The sequence below is a fragment of the Achroia grisella genome, unplaced genomic scaffold (genome assembly GCF_030625045.1).
Source record: "Achroia grisella isolate CSIRO2021 unplaced genomic scaffold, CSIRO_AGI_Agris_v1 utg452, whole genome shotgun sequence".
NCBI lineage: Eukaryota > Metazoa > Arthropoda > Insecta > Lepidoptera > Pyralidae > Achroia > Achroia grisella.
Window position 1 is genome coordinate 1,132,898 of NW_026712864.1, and position 22,618 is coordinate 1,155,515.

At 30.4% G+C, this 22,618-nt stretch overlaps 1 protein-coding gene across 1 annotated transcript; it reads left to right on the top strand.

The window, feature by feature from the left end:
- The first annotated feature begins 3,826 nt into the window (after positions 1 to 3,826).
- On the top strand, positions 3,827 to 15,249 carry LOC131845084 (kynurenine 3-monooxygenase). Its single transcript, XM_059194106.1, has 10 exons — positions 3,827 to 3,910; positions 7,380 to 7,449; positions 8,540 to 8,733; positions 9,160 to 9,208; positions 10,219 to 10,306; positions 10,741 to 10,912; positions 11,837 to 12,088; positions 13,592 to 13,822; positions 14,517 to 14,678; positions 15,146 to 15,249. The coding sequence occupies exons 1-10, from the start codon at positions 3,848 to 3,850 to the stop codon at positions 15,212 to 15,214; spliced, it is 1,350 nt and encodes a 449-aa protein (XP_059050089.1). The 5' UTR covers positions 3,827 to 3,847; the 3' UTR covers positions 15,215 to 15,249.
- The last annotated feature ends 7,369 nt before the right edge of the window (positions 15,250 to 22,618 follow it).

Below are 22,618 nucleotides of genomic sequence, written 5' to 3' on the forward strand. Positions count from 1 at the left end.
CCGACCCGGCAAGCGTTATTTTGCCATAGAAATTAACATCGCTATTAAAAAATAGGGGTTTATGGTAGAAGGATGAAAATTTAGGGTTGTATGTATTATTAATGCTAATCATAAATCATTCAAATAAAATATTTTGTCCAAATGAAAACATTTATTTTTGGGTGGACCATCGTATGTCACTTTGAAATATGAAAAATAGTTTATGTCCTATACTCAGACCTACTGAATATACACACAAAAATTGGTAAGAATTGGTCAAGGTTTCGCAAGGAGTTTTGTTACAAACACTGACACGAAAATTTTATACATTATACTAGCTACTCAAGTATTATATCTATAAACCTTCCTCTAGAATAACTCTTTCTATTAAAAAAAACCGCTTCAAAATCTGTTGCGTAGTTTTAAAGATTTAAGCATACATAGGGACGGATAAACAGCGACAGCGACTGTTTTATACTATGTAATGATGTAACTATCCTATCACTACCTAAAAATTTATAACGACGTAAAAGATGTTATTTTATTTATGTTTATTGATATCTTTGTAGAAAATCCGTAACCGTTATAGATGTTTAAAAAAATTAGACAACAATTAAATATTTGTAATTACACTCTAATCCAAACTAACACCAATTCGAGTTCGCATAAGTAAGTTTACTGATATCAGTAAGTTTACTGATATCTCTAAAAGGTCTCTTTCTATTAACGTCATATGAAGCAGTAAGTGACGTAACAGTAATCTATATGGGTGTATATACCTATACATTATAATATCGTTTTCCAGTGTACTATGATTATTATATTGTATTAGCGTGCTTATTATAATAATGACGACTTATTATAATAATTGACGACCTCGGTGGTCTAGCGATCTAGCACACCGCTTTACGTCCGATGGTCGCGGGTTCGATTCCTCGCACGGCACAAACATTTGTATTCCTGGGTATGATTGTTTGTATCGGTCTGGGTGTTTTCTGTGTATATTATGTATGTATTTATGAAAAAAAAACTATGTATTTATATCAATTGTCTAGTACCCATAACACAAGCTTTAGCTAGCTTAACTTGGGTCTAGATGACGCTGTGTGAATTGTTCTGAGATTATTATTATTATTATTATAATAATGATGGGCATTGTACTCGTTGCAGCGGTTCGTACAGTAAAACATTAAGCATAAAAAATAAAAAAAAATATATAATACATTGGTTTAGCTGATAATATTCGATAAGGATATTTATAAAAATAAAATATTCTTTATTTTCAATTGACGTAGAATAATATAGAATAGAATTCATTATGCATAAAGAGGTTGTTAATGGTGTTAATTCTAAACGATACAACTACGTCCGAGTGGAATTTTTACTATCATAATATGTGATGTAATAATAATGTACATTACGACCTAAGTACCTTGCAAGTTTGGTCAACTATATCATATTCATATCTATATATATATATAGATTTGAATCTCATTAGGATAGACAGCCAATTACATTTGAGTAGTTCTATTAACAAATGATAATTCAGTACCGAATTTCGCATTATTCAGTTGTTGTGCATTTACAATAATTAAAATACTATTTATAATCTATACACATTTTTTGGAATATTTTAATGTACCTGTTTTAAAGTTAATAGGAATAAAATACTGAAAGTGTTAAATATAGGTACATATTGATGTGCTTAATTTCTAGAACTTGTAATAACATTTGCGGTGTCACGTTTACAATACTATACATCAGAAACTATATAGTTGTAGTATTTCCGCACTACAGTTTATTAATATCTATTAGGTCTATTAGATGCCAGGGCATACAGGAGGTATCGCTGGTGAGACATCAGTGGAAGATTATAAGATGAGGGCAAAGTAAAGTCAGTTTGATCATAGTGGCGAATTTAACAGGTATAGTTATCATTATGACTGTTTCTAGGGGACATCATATTGAGGCCAACACACCATGTGGAGTACATTGCCAGCTGATAATCCCCATTATTAACATACCCCTAACCCTAACTTACAGGCTTATGATCAATTGCGTACTATTCGAATACCTTTGGAAACCCTATTTGTGTTAACGGAACCGTAAGCTGCCGACCGGTAATATAAAACTGCGGCTTTGTATCATGTATCACAGTCGCGACGTTGACTTTAATTTTCTACGATCAAAAGATTCTGGCAATGTTGATAGTTGGGCAATAAAAGCAAACTATGTTTATAAACATAGCCAAGAAATAAAACAAACTTAACAAAATACGGGGATCGCATATAAGAAAGCGCATTTTGGCACATTAATTCCCTTTCCGTTTTTTGATCAATTAAACGGCTGCTATAGAAACAGGGGGTTAATTATGCAACATTGTTACTAACGATCCTTGGCAAAATATTAATCTGTTTCAATTAAGGATTGTTAGTGACGAAAGTATTACAATTAAGGAGAGATAAATGTACTCACTACTCATCCAAACGACTTTGTACAAAGTATGAAGGCTATGACTGGCAAATATCTTTATAGAATCTAGATGCGATTTTTTATTATTAGCTACTTTACGATGCAGAGAATGTTAACAGTGCCATTGTAAATTGACTGTTTTGAAACCAGGCTATCGCAATTAATTAATCGATGTTGAATTTATGAATTGCAAGAAGATTCAAAATTGATTAACTTATTTACATAGAATCGTTATTATACAGATTTTTTGTAACTCTTTAGTGCAGTAATGTACTATACTACTATCGTCACCTTTTTTAATGGATGATAATGATATGATGCCCTCAAGCTGGCAGGGCATCAGCGAAGAATGATAATATGAGGATTAGGTCAAATCAGTTATGGACTATAACTAATTTGACCTCGTATACTCATATTATTATTATTTGCTGGTTGGGGACCAGTGTAGGTAAGAGATTCAGCAAAAAATAAGCACGATGCTTTGCAGCAAAAGCGCAACGAGGTGGACCTGACATGGTACATTGCTAGTACTGAGTTCATTAGTCCACATTACTGACAATCCACTTCCCCCTGCTATCGTCATCTGTCAGTCTCTAAAGAACTACTTATTTACTTATTTACACATATAGGTACATATATATACCTTCAACACTGCAATTCTAATAGGGATAGTCTAAGTAGAGGCTCAAATGCCTGACTCTCCCAATCGTCGATATTGGGGTGAACGTAACACACACATTGAATTAAAAATATTTTCTGTTCGAATAATTTCGTTTGTTATCGGGTTTTCTTTTACCGGAGAGTAAAGCAAAAAATATCAATTGATAGAAAGTTTTATCTAGCCGGCCAGATTCGAATTCTACTAAGCTACTAGGTCAAGCTATTAGGTCACATCGTTCTCAGATATAGACAATTATTGCTTAATTAAAACAGTCCAAGCATTATTATTTTTAATTAGAAATCTATGGCAATAGGAGTTTAATAAGTGTATCGTTTATCTGTCTGTCGTGTCTACCTCGTGACTGTTTGGTTGATAAATATAAAACAATACCTAACTTGAGACCTATAGATAAGTTAGGCAGAACAGACACGGGAGTACTATATTTTGTATAAATATTCATATAGTAATTGATAGTATGACCTACAGACAGCATCATTATTGGATAAATAACATAATAAAACAAAGTACTATATCGCATTAGATGGTTGGTCGCGATACCGTTCAGTTGGGTAGGTATCCGCCCGTGCGGATAAATAAAGCGCGCAACACGCAATAATATTGTTTATTGCGTTTGTTTATAAATTTACAATAAACACTGTCTCTCACATTAATTACTATTTTAAAATATTACTATACTAATACTATTAATTATAATTAAAAAAAGAGTTCTAAGAGATGGCTTTGCAGAATGGACACTCGAAGAAATCGTTAGACATCGCCGTGGTTGGAGGTGGTTTGGTATGTACTTTTTTTTATAATATATTTTCGCGCCATAATTCCCACTGTATAAGCAGAGTTAATTAAAGAACTAAATATTTACCTGTATTTTCTCCAATTTTTACATTTAATTTAGGTATATTAGGTATTTTCTTATGCGGCATATGGCAATGATTTTTAAAACGATCGGTTATTAAAAAGATGTTTATTTATATATAATACAATAAACAAACATCTTTTTATAAACCTATCGTTATCATTAAACGTCGTTATAAATTAATTATCTAAATATTTCTAAATTATACCAATGTCAAAGTGTGTGTGCAAAATTACATTTTTGGGAGCTTCCGGTCTCATATATTTCCACTGTCTGCACAGCTAATGATTTTATGCACCTAGAAAATTCTTAAATAGCGTCACGGACATACTATCTGGAGTTAACTAAGGTGCCTTCGCATATGCGATGCTTCAAACCGAAACACATCTAATACTTAGAATTGTCAAATTATTGTGTACAGGGACACCGGCAGATCTTAGGGCCCTATTGTACGAAGGGTATAGGTAACATGGGCGTCACCATATATTTCGTTTTGTAAAGGTTTTAGATGTTCACCGGTCAACGTTCAAGAGACGTCATGCTCTTGATCAAAATCTAACGAATTATGGTACAATTTAGCTTGTTACATACAATATAAATTTGTATAAATAAAAATAAATATACATGTAATGCAATATAGACACTTTTTATAATTGTTACAAGTTATAAAAACGATAGTAAATAGTTTGTTTGCTTATTTATCATCTTTGGTATATGTGTAATATTTGGATTGAAGAAGGGCACAGGTGAAATTTCAGAAAATCACGGTCACGCGTACTAACGCGTAATTGCGGCCAGAAACTAATACTATAAAGATAATACAAGTAATAGAAATTGTGATAACATTAGTAAATATACATACATCCTAAAAAAAAATATTCTTAAACATGTTGTGCACGTACACAAACTCTACAGAGATCTCATTTACAAAGGACGATTCATAGAAGATAAGAAATTAATTTCCATATTATAGCATAGTATAAAAATTTACTTAATATTTGTATTCCTTTAGTAAACTAATTCTTTATTAAGATAATGTATTTTTAACCTTATAAAGGTACTTAGCCAGATCTATTACATAAGCCATCAATTAGTTAATGAAGAATTAGCTGAAGGAGCAATAAAAACGAAATTTCAATAATTAGTTCATTATTTAATATCACGTGTGTAGATAATACCGATATAATCTTTTATGAGTCTACACACAAGTCAAAACAATCGCTCTAATCGCATGGAAGATATCCAGTGGTATGAGAAGCCACATAATGGGGTCACAGTTTTGATTACCCAAACGGAGTCAAAAGTAATATAATTATTAAAGTTTTTAGGGTTAGTTCACTTCACTAATTGTGCATGTTTTATCAGTATCTGTGAAGCGAATCATGAGACTTGACCCCTCCATAGTATCAATTACATTACATAATGGAATCTACACTAAATGAATGAACGTGACCGACAATCAACACATAGACAAAACTTATTTGTTTATAAACATGAAGTAATATAAAAAAAAGTGAAGTATGTATTCACGCTAGCTGTTAAAAACGGATAATTCAGAAAACTTAAAAGAGGAGTACGTCCACGCAATCAAATTACAAAGTAGGTATTTATTAGTTTTCCTTCTCTTTCTATTCCGAGATCTTGCATCTCCCAATACCCAAGTGCGGTAGCAATATTTGTAAAGATATTTTGTTGTAAATATTTACGTTATGTTCTATTACAGTAGATATAAAAAAAAAATTCTTTATTATGAAAATTTACTATATTCTAATGACACATTTTTTCATTTTTTTATGTTTGGAATTACTCATATGAATGAGCTAAAGATAAGTTTGGTAAAAATAGAGAATTCAGTTACATGTAAGTCTAAAACAAAACTTGTTTAAATCAAATCTGACTAGTGTGTAACGTAGATATTAGTTGCTTTATTCTATGGACAAGATTTCAATCATTTTCAATTTTATTAGGCATTGCGGACTGCATCTTTAAAATGGAGAGGGATCGGGGACATGCAGCCATATATGTTAAATATATATGAGTAAATTTTATTTTATAAATCGTCTATATTGGATGTCATTATTTCGGCATTAAGAAAAAAGCAATAATATATTTTGTTCCTGAAATATCAGAGTAGGCAACTATCAGACAAACTAGAATTACACTCCAACTAAGCGGTTAGTTTTTTTTTATTCTAGCGCGCGCGTTTCATATTGCACTGGTAACTACGCCGCGCTGAACATTGTTAACTGTGAAGTTAAGTGACACGTAGTTGAAGTCGACTAAAAGAAAAAAAGACTATTTTTCAGTATAGATTGCAACTTCGTGTAACAGGAATATTATGCTGAATATAAATTCTATGTTCTTTATGCCAAACGTTACTTACATGAATGTCAATACTTCATTGCGACTGGTTCTGTTCAACTGCAAAATGGTATAATAATAATAATAATCTCAGGACAAATCACACAGCGCCATCTAGACCCAAGTTAAGCTAGCTAAGGCTTGTCTTATGGGTAATAGATAACTGATACAAATACATAGACATATTCACGTATTCACAAACAATCATACTCACGAATACAGATGTTTGTGCCGTGCGAGGAATAGAACCCGCGATTGTGTACGGCAGCGTGTAAACGCTAGACCACCGAAGCCGAGGTATTAAACAAAATCCTCTGTAATATTAGGAAGGAAATACTATTATTACTATACTATAGTATCTACACATTGACATTGGTATAGTATGACGTATTATTTTATATATTTACTATAATTTATGTTGATAACTTCATTAACATTTACATGATCATTAATTAGAAATATGTTGAACTCACTGTACTCATTATGAGCAATAAGAATCAAGTAAACATCTTGATACTTTGTACCACTGACAGTATTCTGACTTCTTTCTTATTGATAACTCGGAAAATACATAGATATATACTCGTATATTAATTATATATATATAGTATGATTGAAGTTCAACATCAACAAATCAATAAGTAGAGTGCATCATATGAGCTGAAGAAAGATACATAATAATAAATAATCTTAAAACTTTTTTGATTATATATATAGAATATGATATAAAATCTTAGATAATCAGAAGTAGCAATCAGAAATATTAATATGTCAGAGGTCGACCGTGTGGTAACATTTACAAGCATTTCCATCCATCCATCCAACCATCGTTTCAGTATTTTAAATTTAGGACTGTTTGTCAGAAATTTACTTTGCAGTAAATTTTCAATATATAATCGACTTAAAAATACCTAATAAATGATAATGTAATTCGATATATATGTAGTAATCTAATTATTCTTCATATTATACGAGTAATATGACTTTATTTATATACCGGGGTCTTATAACATTTAATTTCAAATTTTTCAGGTTGGGTCTCTTGAAGCTCTATATTTAGCAAGAAGAGGGCATCGCGTACAGCTTTATGAGTATCGTGAAGGTATATTCCTAGAATGAACTGCCGTTTAGCTTAGTATAATAGTGTATTTCAATATTACATTGGAATGTTTATAAATCAAACATTATAAACATGAATACTTACTACGGATAACCAACAAAGTGATACTTTTCAATAATTTAACCTGTGCTCACATTATTAGGTTTATCCCGGACGGCCCGTGCCGACAACGCTGTTCGATTAGCGTCTCAACAAAGAGGTCGTCATTTTCATGGACCGTTCATAATTAACCTAATAATGTTAGCCCAGGTTACGATTTTCGCAAACGCGCTCAGTACACCCTGTGTTTCAGGCAGCCATAGACTACGGTGATCGTTTACTATCAGATGCGCCTTATACTTAATTGATTACTGTGGTATAAAAAATGTTACGTAGGTACTCAAATTCTGATACTGAAAATGGTGTCGCAGCTTATAGATATGACTAAAACCATTGACATCTAACAACATCATATAGTGCTCTGTATATTGTATTCATGACTGCTATTATACCTTCTTCCTGAAGATTAAATGTGCTTATGATAGGATGCGCCACAGTGTTTCACTAATGCTTTTAATATTAGTAAAATAAAGCACCTCATTCAATACATTAGACTGCATGCATCAAGACATTATGGTTCAAAGATAATACTGACTCTAATGACTTTAATACAACAATGTAGATATTGCATGCTATTCATGTAGGAAGTAAAAACATGTTCTAAAATTCAAAGTACATTACTAGACAACTCACACATCATTGTTAATAATCAAACATGCAAGTAATAGTCTATAACATAATTAATATGCTAGGCTCTTTACAGGAGGGGTAGAAATTAATAATTTCTAATTACTATAATTTCAACTTTATTGAGGTCGTCATAGGTCGATTATCATAACGATTTGTCGTTCGATAATGAAAATTCAAAATTACCTGACAATACATTTGTGGTAACGTTGTTTCAAAAATACTGAATTATGTATAAAAAATCGAATTAATATTGCATGTCTTTTGTTTCAAAATATAGTTGCGTGTTGACTACTATTGTTGTAGAGAACAGATAACATTGCTTCATTTTTTTTTATAATTTTAGATATAAGAAAGACACCTCAAGTGAGAGGTAGGTCTATTAATTTAGCTTTATCAGTTCGCGGAAGGAGGGCTTTGAAGGATGTGGGATTGGAACAACATATTATAAAAGAGCACGGAATACCGATGATAGGTAGGAGGATTCATAGATTGGACGGATCCACGTATGTCATACCTTACGACGCAAGAACCAATCAGGTAATATATTACAAACTACTAAAACATTATATCCTTTTTATTAGCTTTAATCATTATAATAACTTGGATAAAATGTTAAACTAAATTAATTGAGATAACATAGACCTAACCTAATTAAAAAATAGCGAAACTATTTCATAAAATCAGTAAAATTAAAAGAAAGTTAACAAATTTATAAAGTATTCTATATATTCTATATATCGTATGTAAAGTATTATATTATAATGTATTCTATAGTTACCGAAACAGTTACATTTGGTCTGATACCATCCCTGAACTTAACAACATAAAGTTAAGAAATAGCATAGAAAAAGTATTATTAATTTTTTTTTAAATAGTAAGTTTAAGTTGGTTATTACCTTATATTATCCTATATGCAGTTGATTAAAGTTATTTATCCTCTTAATTAATTTATTTTATTTTTAGTGTATTTACTCGGTCGGACGGAATTATTTGAACGCATCACTTTTAAAAGGTAAGTTACGGAATGAATACCTGATGAAAAATTCGATTACTGACAATAAAGTTAGGTTACTACAAAACTTTAGAATATGAGTGTTGTGTTTCGTTTTGAGGTTTTTGGCTCACCTTTCGTTGTCAGTATTTATCTTTAACAGCTTTTAACGACTAACTAATAATTTAATAAGGAGTGTTCCTGTTGTCTTCTTGCCTTTGCCATTTTAATCACGTTGCTTTTGCATCAAAAGCCGACTACTATCTTAGATATTTTTTCATATGATTTTATATGATGAGTTGTTGTCTTAGAATGTTAATTTCTTGTGAAAGCTAATATTTAACCAGTAAGTAATTTGCGTTATAGTGTAGGCAATGATTTTATTATTAAAATGTAGATAGTGAATAGAACTGCAAACAAACTGGAGTTTGACGAGGAGTAAAATAGTAACCGCTGCTTATTATATTACATTGTGATGCCCGTGTCTTATGCGGTGTTGTTTCTGTAACTCGTATTTTTTCAATTGATAATAATCAAATGGTGCTCCCGCTTGCGCTAATGGTTTACGATGGCGAGGCACTAGTGGAGGATGATAAGATGAATATGAGTTCAGGTCAGTTAGCCCATCGTGACTTTTTACCAGGAAATTATTACAATAGTACTTATTACAATGTCAGATTAACCTAGTGGAGGTTAATCTGACCTGGTACAATGCACATCACTAACTAAATTCTCCCCTGTGGACTGACATTATGACCAACGGGGTCATTGCCTCGTGATCGTGATGCCAGGGCCTTGTGACTTGTCATAATAATAGTTAAAATTACCAAACCCTTCAAAACACGAGTTCAAATTGAAAAGTAGGCTGCTCTATGCAGAAAATGAGGTAAAAAAAATTACCTATTTTGTTGCAGACAATTTTGTACAAAGTTTTCTTTCGGTAATCAATGTGTTATTATTTACATACCATGACATATTTATTTACTATTATACGACAATAAATATTTAGTGTTTTAAATTTTATTTTACAGAGTCTGATAATTATGAGAATGTGAAGACATACTTTAATCACAAACTAGTTGAAGCTAATTTGCAGAACGGAACAATGACGTTTTTGAAGTAAGTAATTAGGTATAAATTTCTATCATATTAAGTAATGTTTTATTTCTCTTTTACTATTTTATCTTCCATACCGCATCTGTTTAGGAAATCTTAGACTGACATATTTCCTCGTCAGACAAGACTGAATTTCGTAATTCACGATACATGCGTTTCGTTTCGCTTCCAATATCTTCTCTGATGAACAGCCTGCTGTTCAATATTAGTGTCATAGATACCTTTACCTACCATACCAATATTACCCATTTATTTTTCTATTTTTGAATACCATTTCATAAGACAATGGTGACAAAAATCACAAAAACTATCCGATATTCAACGGTTAGGTAATCATAGATTAGCTTTACACTAATATTAAGTTGGGATGAGATGTATATTTTACAGTATAATAAAGTAATTTGTGAATTCACATTTAAAGAATTGTTTAATGTTAGGATGGATACCAACGAAAAAGTGTCTGTAAAAGCGGATCTAATCATTGGAGCTGATGGAGCTTTCTCAGCAGTTCGTAAATGTATGATGAAGCAGCCCCTTTTCGATTATACCCAGAAATACATAGAACATGGTTACCTGGAATTGTGTATACCCGCTGATGAGAATGGATCGGTAAGTGACTTGTTTTTTACCAAAGTTGCGACGGAAGGACTGTATTAGGCTGGTTTTAAATGAGGCACGTTCCGAGGTGAGGTAAAATTAGTATATTTAATTAATAGAGCAAAAACCTAAAGACAAGGAATATGGCATTAGAAAACATTCGGTATATAAAAACAGAACGCACATATATTATATTTTTTTATATACAAACATATATAAAAAAAAACTATCAAAAATATTGCCTTCGGCAACAATAATTGTGGCAGTCTGTAGAGAAAACCTAAATCAGTAGTTCATTTCACAATTATTTCAAAGTTGGTGACAATCATTCATAAGCCTCGCCTTACCTGATGATCAACAGTCATTATAGAATTATTAATAAGAATAATAATTTTGCAGATTGCAATATTAGTGCCAATAATCAAACATTGCCATTATTGATTAAAAATGTTATATTAACATTCAAACCGCATGACTGAACGAATATCAATTTTAGTGTAAACATTATTAAACAGTATATTAATTAAAAACAAATATACATATTATACTTATGTGATATATATATTTGTTCTTTATTAATATTTTTTTAAACAAAAGACAACAAATATGAGTTATTACAGAGGGGTAAATATTAAATAAAATGATTTAAATATGATCGAGTACCTATATTTTTATGTAAATATAAATGTGTATGATATAAAGTAAAAATTTATTTATTTACGTTGAAATGACCTATGGTTTTTTATATTATTTATTTAACTATTATAATTAATTTCCACGATCCACAAGTTTTAAATACATTAATACATTCTACATCGCTTATCTGGCAATGACATAACTACATGGTTTTGGTGTCTATAATTTTTTTCTAAAGTTTTTGTAGGACAAATGTTTTTCAGTTATGATTCCTACACGTCTTTGAACATCTCTTATTAGTTTCAGATGCCTGCAAATTATTTACACATTTGGCCACGAGGCAATTTTATGATGATTGCTCTACCCAACCAGGATTGTTCGTGGACTGTAACATTATTTATGCCTTTCACTAGTTTTCAAAGTATAGATACAGAGGATAAGCTGCTAGCTTTCTTCGAGACGTACTTTCCTGATTCTATTACTTTAATCGGTAAAAAGAAGTTGATTCAAGACTTTTTTGGAGGTTCACCATCACCTTTGGTGTATGTTAAGGTCAGTTTCCTTGTATAACAGCAGAGATACTAAACAATACGATGTTTATTTCTATTTCTATTTGATTTATTGAAAAAAATATTCTGTTATTTTAACAAAGTATACTCTTTATTAAAATAACAGAATATTTTTTTTTACAATTTTGTATCAGCACCGGAAGATACGATACGGTAAAATGTACGTGCATTTTAAAAAATCACAATGTTTCGTTTTTAATGAGTCGATATTGCTATGTTATGCATATGTACGTAGGTACATTTAAAATAGCTGAACAAGCTGATATATGTATATAATACATATCAATATCTGATTCTGTGTAAAATAGTTTATAGAAATATAAAATATGGTTCAGAGAATATTTACAAAAGAAATATGATATATGTATATATGTAAATCTATGTATTTACATATATCAGTTGTCTAGTAACCACAAGTTCTAGCTTAGTACTAGATGGCGCTGTGAAAACTGTTCAGAGATATTATTTTTACTATATTATGTTTTGTAACAACCTGGTACTTTTCCATACGGAAATTAATTATGCTTTATAATGTTTCCGTATGGTGACGTACACAACATATATCTACGTATTAAATACGCAATAATATATGTACTCAGGTTTTTAGAAGTTGCTTATACCTATCCTGTTTTTGTTTTTCTATCTGCATAGAATCTAATTGTTATTAACATTATTATTTTCCTTTGTAAGTTGAAGATTATTAAGAGGATTAAGTATCTATTGTATAAGTATAAGATATATTAGCATATTTTATGACAGAAATATAATGAAAACATATAAGATATTAATATCATTGAGTAAATATTACCCTGCATATAATGCATATAATAAAATACCCTTGATTAATGTGGAACAAAGAGAAGTAGTGAATTATAAATATGAATACACCTGACGGCAACCTAATGTGACAATGACGTGGCAATTTGTGCCATAGTTCTATGAACTAATAACCGCTGGTAATGAAAGGTCCTAGACTGGAGTTCTTGTAGCTAAAATCATAATGATGTTGAATACATAGAATATTATATATGTATTATACATAACATTCGTTTCGTTATTATATATTACTTAATAAAGTTAAGTATTAGGTACACTTATAATATTATTAAGTAGGTATATTCCAATTGTATCCTGATTCATTGTATGATATATGATGTCCCTTGTCTGTGCCGGTACCTAATATTATTTCATAACAAGAAAAGTGTCTATTTTCTAAATTAGACGATCCTTCTTCTTTGTCCTGATTTTTATGATATGATTCCATAATACCGTACAGTACAAGTATATATGTTGTATAATTGTATAGTGTAGTAATACCACAGATAACATAATATTACATAATACGGAACCTTTTTTTAGTCTATTGTGTTTTTACGACTTTTGATTCAATACGCGGATGAAGTTGTGATATTGTGATATTATATATTTATAGTAATTAAATACTTACTCTTTATTTTTATTACTATTAAAATAACTGTTATTGCAGTGTCGACCCTATCACGTGGAAGATAAGGCTCTCCTCATAGGCGATGCAGCTCACGCAGTAGTTCCTTTCTATGGACAAGGCATGAACGCTGGATTTGAAGACTGTACGATACTCAACCATCTTTTCCAGAAGAATAATGACAATCTAGTTAAAATTCTGTCCGAATTTTCGGACGCAAGATGGAGAGATACATTTGAAATATGTGATTTGGCATTGTATAATTACATAGAGGTAAGATATAGTTTTGATGATACGGTAAATAAGTTTAAAAGATTTGTAGAGGATCATTTTTTTATTTAGCTGGCTAGATCCAGAGTTGTTACAGTTTATGCTATTAGCTGATAATGTAGTTTTCCTATAGCTATACGAACATAAAAAAACATTAGTTTTTAAAGAGGATGAATATTTTCGCCTATAACAGAGTGGAAATTCCTAAACTAATGTTGGCAATTAGAACATTTACTGTTTGGTTTATTTTTATATTATAAAATAAACCAAACAGTAAATGTTGTTTATCTATACTTATTAGGTGATAAAATTTGGCATATTTACTTTTGGTAATTAGGTATCATTAACTACTGGATAAAAGTGTGAACAACAATATGTAACTGTAAATAATGTAACGCATTTTTCCTACCCTATTGATTTAGTAAAATAACCGTAAATTAACAAAGAATGAAGTCAAAGAGAATTATATTTAATTTAAAAAATATGTTAAATTATCTTATATACATACTCTTTGTAGCAAATACATAAAAAAGTATCAAATGACCATATTATTTATATTTTTTATGTTTTTATTGAATTTTAAACTCAACATGTAATTTCATTAACAAACGATTAAAAAAAAAACAAACTGTACTTTCACTTATGTACATTGAAAATATATTTCTTAAAAAAAACTTAAAATATTAATAATTTTCAGATGCGAGATTTAGTGACTCGTCCTTCTTATCGGATCCGTAAAACAATGGACGACTTCTTATATTGGTTGTTGCCTGATTTTTGGGTGCCACTGTATAATTCTGTCACATTTACTACTATGCCATACAGTGAATGTGCGAAAAACAGACAGTGGCAAGATAAGGTGAGTTTATTTATAAAGTTAGTTAATTTCCTACCTCTCTGTTCTTTCTACTTACTCCTTAATAGTAGTTTCTTAAATACAAAGTATTTCATTGTGAAACCATTAATATACAAAATCGATGATATTTTAAAACGATAGTAAAACACTTTCTTTAAATATGATTAACTAGCGACCCTTCCCGGCTGCACGAATACATTACAAATCTTTGAATTTCAACATGTTCTGTACTACAATACGCATGCATTAAATGTAAACCTTCCTGTTGACTCTCTCTATCACTATATATTGCTGAAAACTGCATTAATCTCCGTTGCGTACTTTAAAATTTATAAGCGAATGAATAGCGGTGGCGACTCTGTTTTATAATACGTAAAGATATTGAAATTAACATCTGTTAATTGTAGTATTAATAAAATTTACATATGTGTATGCATACATTGTTAATGAGTTTGTATTTTTCTTTACAGGTTTTGATGTACATACTCACGGTGCTGGGAATTTCAGCATTAGTTGGTGTCTCCTTTTTATACAACTAGCTACTTTTTACCTTCACATCATTAGTACCAATTATACGAATAAATTAATGAATAATATTATAATAAAGTTTATTTATTTCATCCATTATAGCTGGTTTATTAAATATGTTGAATCTACAATATTTGGTGCAAAAGCGTCATTTATATCAGTATTACTATTAAGATGTGTCAAGTATCTATATATAGTTAACACTTATTTTACATAACAAAGAACAACAGTAATTGTTTCATTGTTTATTGAAGTGCAATAACTCTAAGATTACAATTTTATTTTTACTAGCATTGGTCTTTATATATGTTTTATATCTCGTCGTGCACTACATCTAATCCTTTTTACCTACAAATTGTATCTAACAATACATGTATCAAATACAGAAAATATAATTGTTCGCAACGAATAGAAATTTTGTATATTTATATGTGTATATACATATGCGGTAAACCTTTTGAGGTTTACAGCAATGGATATTGTCGTCCGTAATTAAAAATTAAAATTCTTACTATCTTGTCCTTCATAAGAATACAGCTATTCCAGAAAGATGTGTCGTTAACCCTTCTGGTTTGTATCATCATAATAACATGTTCAACGCTATGAGAAAATGCTATTCCGTTAATTTACATTCTTAGCGAAATGCCTATTAAATATTTCATGAGTCCAAATTTCTAGATCATTGAACAAAATTATAATATTTTTAGATAGCATATATCATAGATATCTCATGCATGAAATCACAGAACTTAAATAGGTACATGCATTTTTCAATAACCCACATTATTGTTCAGATGTAACATGACTTATTCTACCTAATTGTTTGAAAGATTTTTGTTCAGATCTGTAAGACATTTTATTTTATCTGTTATACACAATGCACATGGTGAGTTACAAATCATAAACTATGAAATTAGCAGAAAATTATATTGGCAAGGATAAGAGATTCATTAATATTATCAAAAACAGTCTGGTAAGTTGAATCGCTGTATCTTTGTGCTCATTCTATAGGCAACGAAACTCATGTACGAAGTAATAACAACTCTTGCATTATTAGGGTTGCTAAATATGGCCGTAATTAGGTATATCAATTTTAAATTTAATTATAAGTATTTATATAATTCGCCTGTCTATAATTGCTAATTATATAAGAGACTAAAGTAAAATTACACAGTTGTAATTGCTCACATGAGAGATTATGATTAGACTATGGAAATCTAGAGTGCACAAAATAACATGTCAGATATTTACGATTACCATAGCTATTCGGTGTTAACATATTTCTTTAAAATACAAAGTTTTAAGTAGCAACCCTACAATGCAAATGGGAAGAGCACCGCGTTTATCTAGACTGCTTCAGATTAGTCCTTATAGAGACGGTGCGCACTAATCTTTTAATGTTACCGCTAAAGTATTCCTTGTATACGTACATAATATAAAATATATACTATGAAAATATTTTACGGTAACAGGAATTTTAAAAGATGTCTCACAACAATTTTAAATTGCGATATATTTTTTTGTTATGGGACGTCATTTCCAAAATGGATTGTTCTTTCAATCTTCTTGCTAGTTTGTAATTAGATGTAAATTAATACTAGAGGAATTTATTTATTTATATAAATATCTTTTAGTATTATATAAGTACATAAATATAGGTACAATAACCATAGTATAATCATGTAAAGGTAAAAATTTCATGCATCACTTAGTAATAATATATTTTTTGTATTGTTCTAGACATTGCTATAATGATGTGCCAATTAGAAAAAATAAGAGAGAGAGCTATTAAAATAAAAAGTAGCATCATTCTTCGTTAGATAAAATAAAAAATAGACTTTAAACGTACTAACTATGTATAACATACAGAGACAGTTATATACGACTATTTGTTAATTCTAATGAAGTATTGTTGCAAATGAGATGCAAAAGGTATTAATATTAATTATAGTTATGTATTTGATGAAAAAGTGTTTAAGATATTTTTACTAGAGATGTTGAGTAAATATCTATCCATTGAAGCGGGCAATGGCCTTTTTAAATACCCGGGGTACTCCAAAATTATTTATGCGCAATAGTTAAGGAATTATACATTACATTTATAGATCAATAGTAATATTGTTAAGTCCTTTACATTTATCCTTTAAAAAAAAGTTTATTGCATTTGCTAATACTTATTTCGAGTAAACAACAAAGCATTGATATAATAATCCCTAAAAGTAGTATTAAAAAACCAATTCTCAAATCTGACAGACTTAATTTTGAAAATCTGGTGGCAGTTTTTTTAAACACGTATTTTGTATTTAGAAGTTTCTCAAGATGTTTGTTGACTATTCCACTATCAAACATACGCTTTGCGTGCAATTTTAATTTATTTTGTAATGGAAAACCTTTCTTTAAATACATAGCAATATTCATAGTATGACCAATTCGTTTCAAATCTACTTTTCTGTATTGATTATCATCAAAAAACTTATATTTGTTTGTAAGATAGTTATAATGTCTTTGAACTGTGAACAAATTGTTACTTGCGGCTACAGCCTCTAGTGCAGATATCGATTGGTGACAAGCTTCCAAATTAACATTTGGAGGAAATCTTATACTGTGAGTATAAAAGAAAGTAGATCTAATATTGTCACCAACGCATGGCTTCAGTATTGATGAATTCATTTTCTTTACATCGTAATCTATTACTTTTTGATTATAACTTGCGATTAAACTGTAAAAATATGAGGAATAGAAGTTTATAATGAAAAATGAGTACCAAATCCAACAAACTAGTATGGGTCTCAGTCGTTTTACTTGTAGGATCCTTTTACTACCGTTCCATAAATATAAACCCCACAGCACTAGCATTGTGTTCAGAGTAGAATTTTTTTCAGCTGGACTTAATCTAAGAATTGATAAACATACTGCGACTATGAACCAATATGCGGCAATTATCAGTATCCAGGTCGTAAGATTAAATTCCTTATAAACATTTTTCCACTGCTCGAACCTTTTTGCTGATGTAAATAAAAAAAACCTGGAATACTTATAACCCCAAATATAGTCAAAAAGTTGCGCTTGATTTTGCATTAAAAAACAGCCTCCTAATGCTATGTCAGCTCTCCCATCTTGCACATAAGCCAACTGGTCGGTAACGGTTCCATTTGGTAATACGAAGCCTGAAGTTAATATGTGTTTACTAAGCTCAAAGTATTCAAAAATGATGCCTTCTATTTCGCCAATATTACTTAGAACATACTGTTCTATACCTTTCATATAGCGTTCGTACGTGCTGTAATTGCTTGTTCCAAGATTCACAAATGGCATTGCTTCACGTAAAACTACCTTAAATTTACAATTCCTTAGGGTGTTGGGCACTTTTTTCATGGAGTAGTTTTCTCGAATAGCAGATGTAGTATTCAGATTTACTACTTCATCGAAATCTTTTCCACAGTTTCCATTAGCAAATGGGAAGTACGTGAATACTTCAGTAACACCATCAATGCAAACCAATAAAATTACGTCGTACATATTGTAGTTTAAAAATATTTTAAATATTTGACGCAAATCCGTCACATAATGTACATGAATAATATATCGGGCTTTGGGTGCCCAGTAAAAATTGTATGATAGTTGAAATATTTTTGTGGACAGTTCATAAATGTCTTCAGCTACTATAACATACACATCTGCGACAAAACGCCAATTACGTACTGTACAAGCCGTTCGTACTACAATATTAAAGCAAATGTCAGTATTTAAAGATAACAGTACACTATTAATATTCTCGGATGCAGAAATTACAGTGACAAGACTATTACATGGAAAATGTTTTATAATATTTTTCATGACACTGTTTAAAGTACACTTGTTACTTGTACCATCGTCGATAGAAAAGTTGGAGTAGCAGGATTTTATAGTTGTAATATATATTGTTATAAATATTAAAATGATCGTCATTTGTTTAACTGACATGGTGATCGTACCGTGTACTAAGCTTTTCTTACCATTTATCGTAAACGTAAATAGGGATTTAACATAAATGAAAATCTTTAATGCGACTTTAAATGTTATTCAAATGATATATAATTTCCTTCTTTAGTTGAGAATATTTGAAATCGAAACGCAAAATAGTTATTTATCATTGTCTTATACACATGTATTTAAGTTTTGTTGTGTTGTAAGTATGGAGTCCTTGCCTTGCAATTTCACAAATTAGCCGGTTTGTAAAACTTTCGAAATTAATATTATTGGATCGTAGCTACTTCTTCATGTTTCGTACAAATCTCATATGTGAATTATTACGTTAGGTAGGTAATAGGTTCCTTTCCTTAATTGAAATATTGAATCCGTTATATTATTATTAAATAAATAAAATGTTTAGCACTAAATTAAATCACTATTGATATAATCTATTTAATAAAACTGCGTGCTTACTGGGTAGACAGAAAGAACCCAGTACCTTCAAATACTTTCATGCATTGACAACATACAGCACACCGCCTTATCTCTCATCTCATCTCATACAAACATTTGTATTTATGAGTATATGTGTTTGTATGTGTATAGGTGTTTTTTGGTGGAACCAGGTGGCGCTACATAAGATGTCCTTAATATTAATAGACATATATATATGGCATATGCCTCAACCCTATATTCGATAAAACTTAGTGTATATTTAGTAAAGGTCAAAACAAATAATAAAACTAAAACAGAGGATAGCTATCGCGGCGTCCGGGGCGTTCCCAGTCCTCATTTCTCACATTCCAAGATTTCAGCGACGAATCGAAACTGTCCCAACGAAATTAATTGGGTCCGATTTGACAACAAGAAAAGAACACGGACTATGTTGACACTAATGAAAATTTATTGTCTCGAATCTAGTCAGTAGTTAGTATCTTTGCAAGTACAATTTATCACAGAGTATCATGTCACCAGATACATCACACGGTGATACAATACTGTCAGCATAGGTGCCTCTAGTTCACCAATCAGCTGTCAAATAGCTTTACTACTGGACAGCTGATTGGTGAACTTTTTTTATACTGGATGGAACGCAACGCAACTCTTCATCTACCACAGCACGGTAATTCATATTCATATTTAACAAGCTATGAAAACTGTATTATGTGAACTACCAGTATATAGTGATTGAATTTTATTAACAGATAATTTAAACTACGAATATACGTACTCTATCTACCGAGTGTTCTTAATATATGAATTTTGTGTCTCCCGTCCGAGAAGATGACCTATTTTTCCACGTAACAGGAGGCCATGTGGAACGGATATACACGTCCGTTTAGAGGTACATACACGTGTGTATTAAATATAATACATTTAATGTATAAAATATGTTCGTTACCTATCTACACATACCTAACAGACATGACAAAAAAATGATTTTCACCCTGGAGCAGTGATGGGGAGTGTCCTGGATCGTATCCTAGATCGCCTTATATGTAGCGATATTAAGGCAGCTATATCAAAATCTCCCTGCTACGAGCCGATTTTATCCCCACTATAACGGATCCAATATTGCTCCTGATTTAAATTTTGTGTCTAGACGGTATAGTACGAAGTAGCAATGTATGCAAATGATTAAAGATTGATATTTCTGTTGGTAGTAATAGTATTAGATACAATAAAATTGCTGTTAAGTCCCGATTGGTCAAATAATAAAATTGGTTTATTATCGTTGGAGCTATGTACAACCTGTTGTAAAAAATATTATATAACTTATTCATATACATATTTAAGCTTATTATAAAAATTCTAGCCTAGTGAGATAATTTTAATCTAATAAAAAATACACTAATGACAAAAAAGTTATAAAGATAACTTTTCTTACGGCAACATTCTATTAAAGTCCCAGATGCTGTTCTGTATTAAAAGTGCTAATGTCTTCTTCGTTTTATACTTTTGGTGTAGGTTTGTGAAAGGGTTATGGAGGGTCGGCATTTTAATTGGCGGTTTGATCAAAGGGTTGACGGTGGCTGGATGGTTATTCAATGAATTTTTCTTGTTATATAGCCTTATTTATTATGAAATATAGTTTTTGCTACAAGACAAAATATTTATATGTCTCCTGTCTATCCAATAGCCTGCATCTCTTTTAAGTTTTTTTTAATCTACAAAGACTTATCGCAGGCAGTTAGAAAATACTTATATGGGTTTTATACTTGTAAGATTAAATAATAGGTTTCTAATATACGAAAGCTGTACTATCTGCTTTTCAAAATAATAGTTATAACATATATTAGAAATATATCATATTTATTTGAATTTACTACTTGATAATATCAAATTTTGCAGCTGAAAAGAAAATACTCAGTTGTTATTATTGACAGCTGGTATTAATTATTAGAGTGTTTTTGTCATCATTAATCATTGTCATCATAAATGTAAATATTATATTTAGAAATTGATTGATTGAAGGTCTAAATTCTGTAATAATAGAGTCCACTAGCTTTTACCAGAGCTTTGTCCGCGCGGAACCGTTGTTTTCGTTTACTTTCGTCGGAATTTCAGGAAATCCCTTCAGAGAAGATGGTTGTATCCATCCGAATATAGGTATGTAAGATATTAAACATTCTAAGCCTTTAGCCGCCGTATGACTGTAAAACCTGCTTTGATGGATCAGTCAATAAAGATATTCTTTTATGATGGAGTTTTAGGTGCTGGGTGTTTTTCTGAATAATATTCCTATATAGGTATTTTACCTATGTCTATTAAATTTGAGAATTTATAATATCCATGTTATGTCTTCTATAGATTTCAATCTATAGAAAATATATAAAATAGATAAATACATAATATAGATATTATAAATTATAGTAGCATAACACTACATTATAAGAACCTTGTAATTTTTTTAACAGTGATGCTTATATATGTATTTGCTATTATTTAAGTACTAGGCGTATAATGTTTTACGAGACGCTTAATAAGATATGCTTAGGTAATAGTATTTGTATGTTTTTGAAACCATATGATATGATGTTTAAAAACGTGTGAATTTAATTAAGTATTGCAATAACATATTAATATTATTTTATGTTTAATATAAAAGTAAAAAAAAGACGAATGTTGACAGGATTAAGAAATTGATACGAACGAAACAGGATTTAATATTAGTGCTAGTTGGTAGTTTGTATTCACACATTTTAAGAGTAACATGCAAGTTTCTTGCGCGTTTTTCTAGTGATAACACAGCATTCCGAATGTACGAGAGATTAAAAGAATAGGCATGGCTATTTAAAAGTATTTAAATCTAAGTTTATTTGAATGAATAATTTTCTACTTTGTATTTACTGAAAATATATACCTTTTTTAATATTAAGTCTTTGCCGAAGTATTTGCAGTGATGATATAAATGCAATTTACTTTCAGGTTTTAATGAAACTTGTAATCACTTGTGCTGATCT